This window comes from Triticum dicoccoides, chromosome 6B (assembly GCF_002162155.2).
Source record: "Triticum dicoccoides isolate Atlit2015 ecotype Zavitan chromosome 6B, WEW_v2.0, whole genome shotgun sequence".
In the NCBI taxonomy this organism is placed as follows: Eukaryota; Viridiplantae; Streptophyta; class Magnoliopsida; order Poales; family Poaceae; genus Triticum; species Triticum dicoccoides.
Genome location: NC_041391.1, coordinates 590389804 through 590398005, shown reverse-complemented (window position 1 = coordinate 590398005; position 8202 = coordinate 590389804). Strand labels below are relative to the sequence as shown.

Genomic DNA, 8202 nt, shown 5'->3' with positions numbered 1-8202 from the left:
CGAGCTCTTTGTCACCTCCATAAATGAGAAACATATCCTTAGTCCTTTTCAGGTATTACAGGATGTTCTTGACCGCTGTCCAGTGATCCACTCCTGGATTACTCTTGGTACATCCCTTCTAAACTAATAGTAAGACACACATCAGGTATGGTACACAACATTGCATACATGATAGAACCTATGGCTGAAGCATAGGGAATGACTTTCATTTTCTCTCTCTCTTCTGCAGTGGTCGGGCATTGAGTCTGACTCAACTTCACACCTTGTAACACAGGCAAGAACCCTTTCTTTGCTTGATCCATTTTGAACTTCTTCAAAACTTTATCAAGGTATGTGCTTTGTGAAATTTCAATTAAGCGTCTTGATCTATCCTTATAGATCTTGATGCCCAATATATAAGCAGCTTCACCAAGGTCTTTCATTGAAAAACTTGTATTCAGATATCCTTTTATGCTATCCAGAAATTCTATATCATTTTCAATCAACAATGTCATCTACATATAATATTAGAAATGCTACAGAGCTCCCACTCACTTTCTTGTAAATACAGGTTTCTCCAAAAGTTTGTATAAAACAATGTGCTTTGATCACACTATCAAAACGTTTATTCCAACTCCGAAAGGTTTGCACCAGTCCATAAATGGATCGTTGGAGCTTGCACACTTTGTTAATATCCTTTGGATCGATAAAACCTTCGGGTTGCATCGTATACAACTCTTCTTCCAGAAATCCATTCAGGAATGCCGTTTTTACATCCATTTGCCAAATTTCATAATCATAAAATGCGGCAATTTCTAACATGATCCGGACAGATTTAAGCATCGCTAAGGGTGAGAAAGTCTCATCATAGTCAACTCCTTGAACTTGTCGAAAACTTTTCGCAATAAGTCGAGCTTTATAGACAGTAACATTACCGTCAGCGTCAGTCTTCTTCTTGAAGATCCATTTATTCTTGATGGCTTTCTGATCATCGGGCAAGTCAATCAAAGTCCATACTTTGTTCCCATACATGGATTCATCTCAGGTTTCATGGCCTTAAGTCATTTTGCGGAATCTGGGCTCATCATCGCTTCCTCATAGTTTGTAGGTTCATCATGGTCAAGTAACATGACATCCAGAATAGGATTACCGTACCTCTCTGATGCGGATCTTTACTCTGGTTGACTTACAAAGTTCAGTAGCAACTTGATCTGAAGTTTCATGATCATCATCATCATTAGTGTAGTGTCAAAAACGCTCATATATTATGGAACGAAGGGAGTATATGAGACAATTCTTTTGCCTTCGTTTCAAAAATAAATAAATTGTCACATATTTGTAACCCCGCAAGATCGGAAAAGAAAAACATTAGGCCAAATCATATAAGAGCATACAGCTTTTCCAAAAAGAAAATCAGGGCAATCAGTTACATGCACATTATCGTATCCGAAAATATCTGTTGACGGGAAATCGGGCACACTGTCGTCCCCCCCAAAATAGGGAGAAACAGGGAGGAAGACACGGGAACAGCCGCGCACAGGAGGGGATTTCGCCGCCGCGACCCGCCGGAACGAGCGCCGCGCTGGGGCACATGGAGGAGTACCGCCTGCCGACATCCGGCCCGCTCGCGGCGGCCGGGCCCCGCCGCCATTCCCGACGGCCGCGGCGCCGTTGCCGCCTGCTCCTCCTCCCGACCTTCGCCCTGGCGCTCCTCTCCCTCGCCTACCTGTCCTTCTCCTCCCACGCCAGCCTCCCCTTCCACGGTAAGCTCTCCTCCTGCCCAACCACCCCGGAGAACTGCAGTTTGCTGCAATGTAGGTGAACAGACTCCGATTTTTTCGTCTTAGTGTTTGTCGTGGCATCCATGTTCCCTTCCTCCCATTAGCTAAAATTCACGGGATTATTGTTCGTCGAGGCGTAGATGTACGACCTGCTAAATATTTGTATCATGCCTAGCTCTTAAGTGCGGTGAAATCTGTGCTACATGGAGTACTTAATTGCAAGAAATAAATTGCAACTGGTCTGTGGTCTCCACCTCTCTGTGTTGTCACTTACCAGGTTATGAAACTATCCATTGTTCATCACGTGATTTAAGTGTGACAAAATTGAGTAATTCTGTTATGAAAAACAAATTGTGTAACGAAGTTTTTTTTTTTCTGAACCCTGCTATCGAGAATCTTCGTGTAACTCAGATACTTGTTAGAGTGACACATGCATCTTTGGTTGACACTTGACAATGTTATCAAACTTCTCACCAATCGACAACGTTCTGCTATGCAGCAATACACCAAGGTCCGATCAACAGGGAGAACGTTGGAAAGGGAATGGATAAGAGAGACAAACGCAATACCATGGTCAAGGAAAATACCTCTATGTAAGTGCACATTTACCATTTTCCATATGTAAATATGTACTTGTGTATATGCGCATACCTTCGGGTATCATCAGATTTACTTTTATGTCAGGACAATAGACAAGTCAGAACCCTTCATCAAAGGAAGAAAGAAAAAGCGTTGTAAGAGATATTCTGGACTCTACTCTCTAAACGTCGAGTTCCTAAAACATTGTCATTTTAAACCTTTGTAAGATAAATCTGTTATCCAATTTTTATCTTAGATGTACTCAGTTGGAACAAACATGTTGATAAGATCTCATTATTCTACATTCAAAATATCTACTCTCTTATTTTCTACCTTGATTAATGCTGTTCATCGCTCTAACTTGACACAAAGCCTGACACTAGGCATTTCCTAACCTATTTATTTGCTAAATGGAACCATGTAAATGATATTAATTTTTGCATGTTTCTCGGTTCTATAATAGTTACTTTTGTTGTCAACTTACATACAGAATGTAATATTGCAGATGGGCCCTGTGAAATTGAGTTTTTGCCGTTGGTTGACAATCTTGTGGAGCCTGCTGACTACAACAATTTTACACAGTTTTTGTTGAAGTATATCTTGAATGAGGGACTTTTGATTGGTAATGGGTTTTTTGAACCATTGTTTGCTGGGCACCAGAGTCTTCAGGAAAGAGAGGAAACATATTATGCAAAGAACCAAAGTATTCACTGTGGTTTTGTAGATGGTCCAGAGGGTTACCCTAGTAGTGGATTTGATTTGGATGAACATGACAGGGTTTATATGGCTACCTGCCGTGTGGTGGTGTCATCATGCATTTTTGGAGGCTCTGATTACTTAAGGAAACCAACTAAAAGCAAAGTAATGTTCTTATTCCTTTTTTGTGCATGCATTCTTAACAAGTACCATGTTTTTCAGATGCAAAATGGCAAGTCACCATCATTTCCTCCTTGGCAATCTCTTTGTGTTTTTTCAATCTCATGGTGATTGCATGCTTTTGCAAATTTCATAGTTATATCATAGGTATTTATTACACTGTTTCAGAAACATTATCATTTACCAGTTTAAAACTCTCACAGATTGGCTCATACTCTAAGAAGAATGTGTGCTTCATCATGTTCCTGGATGAGCTAACGTTGACAACCCTTTCCTCTGAAGGACACGTCCCTGATGAAAATGGATCCATTGGTCTTTGGAGAATTGTTGTAGTTAAGAATTTACCCTACAAAGATATGCGGAGAGCAGGAAAGGTGCCAAAACTTCTGGCTCACCGACTCTTCCCATCTGCCTTGTAAGTTTTTTGAGGATGTATTTGTCCATAATATCTAGTTGCATGGAGAATCTGTATAGTACACTATACTCCTGCGGAATAAAATTATATAAATTCTAAAGCACCCGGAGTTAGTTCGTTACTACTCCCTCCGTCCGAAAATACTTGTCGGAGGAATGGATGTATCTAGATGTATTTTAGTTCTAGATACATCCATTTTTATGCATTTCCCCGACAAGTATTTTCGGACGAAGGGAGTACTTGTTAACTGGTTGATTGCTGATGCATCTCATCTTATCAACTAGTCCCTTGGTCCATAATGTAAGACGTTTTTTGACACTAGTGTAGTGACAAAAACGTCTTACATTATGGTACGGAGGGAGTACTAATGTAGTTTAGGATCTTGTAGTTTTTCATAGTTTTCTTCTAACTAGCACATATATGTATTTTCCTATATATATTGCCACTGCATGCATTCTTTCTCCATGGCTAACATAACACATTTTACCTGTTAGGTACTCAATCTGGTTGGACAGCAAATTGCGTCTTATTGCTGATCCAATGCTTATAATTGAGTATTTCTTATGGAGAAAGAAAGCAGAGTATGCCATTTCAGCGCACTATGATCGCACCTGTGTCTGGGAGGAAGTGCTTCAGAACAAGCACTTAAACAAGTATAATCACACTGCTATCGATGAGCAATTTTACTTTTACCAGTCTGACGGCCTTGTGAAGTTTAATGCCTCTGGCCAAGATCCTGTTCTACCGAGTTGTAAGTAGCATTTACTTATGCTTTATAAAAATTCTCCTATGAGTAAATGAGTTGATCAAGTGTATAACAATTGTGCAGATGTGCCCGAAGGTTCTTTCATCGTGCGTGCCCATACACCAATGTCTAATTTATTTTCATGCCTTTGGTTCAATGAGATCAACCGTTTCACGTCACGTGATCAATTGAGTTTTACATACACTTACTTGAAGCTCAGGAGAATGAACGCTGGAAGATATTTTCAGCTAAATATGTTTAAGGTAATAAATGTTCTGAGTAGAGCCTTCCTTTTGCTGGCTGAGCTCCTCTTGATATGCTGTATTTTATCTTAGTTAATGCGAACTCCCTCCGTCAGAAAAAGCTTGTCCCAAGCTTGTCTCTCAAATGGATGTATCTAGCACTAACTTGGTGCTAGATACATTCATTTGAGGGGCAAGCTTTTTCGGACGGAGGGAATACTTGATAATAATTACCGTCAATGGTAATCCGTGCCTACACAGGTTCACATAGAATCTTAATATGGTTCTTTTCATTTTATTGTTAAAACAGGACTGTGAAAGAAGAGCAGTAGCTAAACTGTTCCATCACCGAACTAATGGAGCTACAGATCCACCCCCAACAAACGTACGCACAGATAAAAATCATTCATCGATGCCAAGCTAAGACTGCCATTGACGAACTAGAAGCTAAACTCCTCTAATGGAAGATATTGATGCTAGCAGACAGGAAGCGGGCCGCCGCGAACACTCTACATGGAATTCTTTTTCGTTGCTGCCTCCTGGTTTCCACAGTTTCCAGACGCGGGAGAAATCTTACAGAGCAGCACTGTATTCTGCTGCGATAAGAGGAGCAGAAAACGGGCAGTTTCAGGTTCCAACCATGCATGCTTTTACTTGCAAAGTCGTTGGTGGAAGAGATACATATCGGGGAAAATACCCTTTGAACATGGTGGTAATTACACCTGATAACTGATTTTATTTTTAAAACATCAGAAAAGGTCAAAACGTTCCAAAACTTTTTCCCAACAAACTTGAGCTGTCGTTTGTGTCGTACAAAAATATTTTGTACCGAAATATTCTCTGACAAAAATGACAAATTGCCCAGGACATATAGCGTGAACAGTACCTTGTATATAGCGACAAATTTGTTTTCTTTACGTCCACAACAACATGAAAGTCATTTCTTCACTAAAGATTTTATACGAGTGCAACAATAAATCTCCTTTGTTTGCAAAAAGTTTCAGATTTTTTTGACTTTCTTACAAATTATTACTAATTGTTTTAAAAATAATCGGGTGTAATTACACCCGAGAGCCAAACGTTCACTTCCGCAGGATAATGTAGTGAATTTCAATTCGCTGATGTTCTCAGTCACTGCTCAAAGAACAGGAGTATGAGTAGGAGAGCAGATAGCAGCATTTATCATTTTCAGTGTACGAAGAGATAATTCCTTAAGATTTCTTATTTTTAGTATGGCGAAAGTTGTATCTTTTTTTTTTCAATACTAGACCATGATGGCGCGCGTTGCTGTGCCCGCCAATTTTATGATAGAATGATGAAATATCATGTATTTTTTTTAAAATTAAAATATAGAAATTAAACTTGCATGAACTAACCCGTATATTAGACAATGGTAAAAAAATGTAATATTGGGATTGTCTCGGGAAATAGAATTAGTCAAGTGATTGCTCTAGCTTTTAAATGGATAGTGTCTATGAAAGATATCTTGGAAACAAAAACATGAATAAGTAACATAGGTTTAGAAAACATACATGATAGTTAATAACACAATTGGTAAGATAAATTAACCGGGCAATCTTTTTTGTTTAATTAATCGATGAGACAAATCTTTTATCGTTGTTTAAAAAATAGTGTCACTTCCCCTAAAAAAGAATTAGCGATGCTTGATTGCCATATTGGTAGACCTTCTCATTGTTGCCACGCGCACGTGAGGGAGTTAGGTAGTGGGGCGTCAATGTTGTGTGGCGCTTGCGACGCCAACACGAGCAACCATTTTTTTTTAAAAAACCACCGTCTATTGCAAAATGTTTTGGGGAATACAGATAATAGATGGTGGAGATGTTAGCCAGACAAGATGGCCCACCCACAAAGAAGACACGACTTTCACAAGATTGTGAGCCTCAACGTTGCTATCAAAGGCAGAAGATAATGCCCCACTTACACGCAGCTACCTAATTTTTTATTTGAGAAACAACTTTTTTTAGCAAAATTTAGGAAACAACTACTTATGTTTGTGTTTCATATACACTTTGTCTGCTTAAGCTAGTCCACCGGCCCAAGAAACAATCCAGGCCCAATCAACCACAGGTGAAGTAGGTAGTTCCGTGGAGCAGCAGCCCAAGAGATATCCAGACAGGCGATCGTACGGCTAGCAATGCCAAAGCTTTGTGGAGGCTCCCAGCTCGCCCTGTTATACTGTTTAGTAATATGTACTCTCTCCATCCCATGTTTTTTGATACTATGATAGTGTTAAAAAAAGGTCTTACATTTTGGGACGTAGGGAGTACTCTGATTTTTGAATTAGTAATTGTTGGTTGTATTTTACAGGAAAAAATCGCGCCAATTGCAAACCTTTTTTTTGAGCATCAGTACAGACATAAGCGCTCATGTACACGCGCATAGACTCACCCCTATGAAGGCACACACGCACACCCTACCCAAATTCAGGAATAATGCCCCAAATTCAGGAATAATGCGAGTACCAGGATTTGACTCACCCCTATGAAGGCACACACGCACACCCTACCCAAATTTAGGAATAATGCGAGTACCAGGATTTGAACCCTGGTGGGTTGGGGATACCACTGTCCACCTAACCATCTCAACCACAGGTTGGTTCACAATTGCAAACCTTTTAACAAGTATAATATTGCACTACCTGCAAAAAAAATGTATATAATATTGCACTGGTTTTCCTTTTTATGTAAGCGCCTTAGCTCTGGGTGTGGGAAACGTTTCTCCTCGGCCAGCTGATCCATGAAAAACATCAACTGCTCGCGCTGCTTTTGGATGGGCATCAATCGCACACACGGCTCTTTCAAAGCACCCACATGCTCAGCATATCCTTTTTTTTTTAGGGACATGCTCAGCATATCCTTATCCACACATAGGGATGGTAGTTTTGCCAGGGCACGGGTACCCACAGGTACCCCACCTGAAAAAACAGTGGGCATGAATAAGACTTGACAATATTTTATATCCTTGGGTAATGGGTATCCGCACCCACAAAATAGTACTCCCTTCGTTCCGAATTACTTGTCGCACGTATGGATGTACCTAGATGTATTTTAGTTCTAGATACATCCATTTCAACGACGAGTAATTTGGAACGGAAGGAGTATATGGGTGGGGCATGAGTATGAAGCTGCGTCCATGGGTAACCTAATGGATATCTAGAAAAATTAATAAATAAAATAACTCCTACTGACATGTTGGGTGAACACCCAACCCTAAGGCCAAACCCAATCCCTTATTCCAATAAATAAAAATAACTCCTATGACGTATACTCATATGGCCAAACCCTCGATCCCTTATTCCCTAAACTGGCCATTGCTCATAGGATCACACCCTACGGATCACCACTCCTTCGTCCTATGTGGCTCATCAAAATAATAAAATCTTAACTATTCAGCAACGGACTCTTGTCGAACCCTAAAGAAAAATGCAACGGACTCTTGTCCAACATTTGAACCAGCAATCACAAGTTCCCACCTGTTGAGTATATTGATTTATTAGGAAACATAAAATAGACTAGGACTTGTCCTGCCTTGTCTTGTTCTCTAAGTTGATAATTGTACTCATAT

At 40.0% G+C, this 8202-nt stretch overlaps 1 protein-coding gene across 2 annotated transcripts; it reads left to right on the top strand.

Moving 5' to 3' along the window:
• Positions 1-1417: 1417 nt before the first annotated feature.
• Positions 1418-5841, top strand: LOC119326381. 2 transcript variants are annotated; one of them, XM_037600038.1, is made up of 9 exons: positions 1418-1742; positions 2260-2353; positions 2445-2494; positions 2845-3200; positions 3419-3630; positions 4125-4381; positions 4472-4638; positions 4928-5002; positions 5101-5841. In XM_037600038.1, the coding sequence occupies exons 1-9, from the start codon at positions 1571-1573 to the stop codon at positions 5341-5343; spliced, it is 1626 nt and encodes a 541-aa protein (XP_037455935.1). In that variant the 5' UTR covers positions 1418-1570; the 3' UTR covers positions 5344-5841. The 2 variants fall into 2 exon arrangements, with proteins under 2 accessions (XP_037455935.1, XP_037455934.1); XM_037600037.1 differs by having other exon boundaries at positions 1419-1742; positions 4460-4638; positions 5101-5837.
• The last annotated feature ends 2361 nt before the right edge of the window (positions 5842-8202 follow it).

Excerpts from the sequence above, each read along its gene's own strand:
- LOC119326381 (XM_037600037.1), top strand. The coding sequence starts at position 1,571 with ATGGAGGAGTACCGCCTGCCGACATCCGGCCCGCTCGCGGCGGCCGGG. Across the intron at positions 2,495-2,844 it reads AGGAAGAAAGAAAAAGCGTT|ATGGGCCCTGTGAAATTGAG; the intron begins GTAAGAGATATT and ends GTAATATTGCAG. Across the intron at positions 4,639-4,927 it reads TTCAGCTAAATATGTTTAAG|GACTGTGAAAGAAGAGCAGT; the intron begins GTAATAAATGTT and ends TTGTTAAAACAG.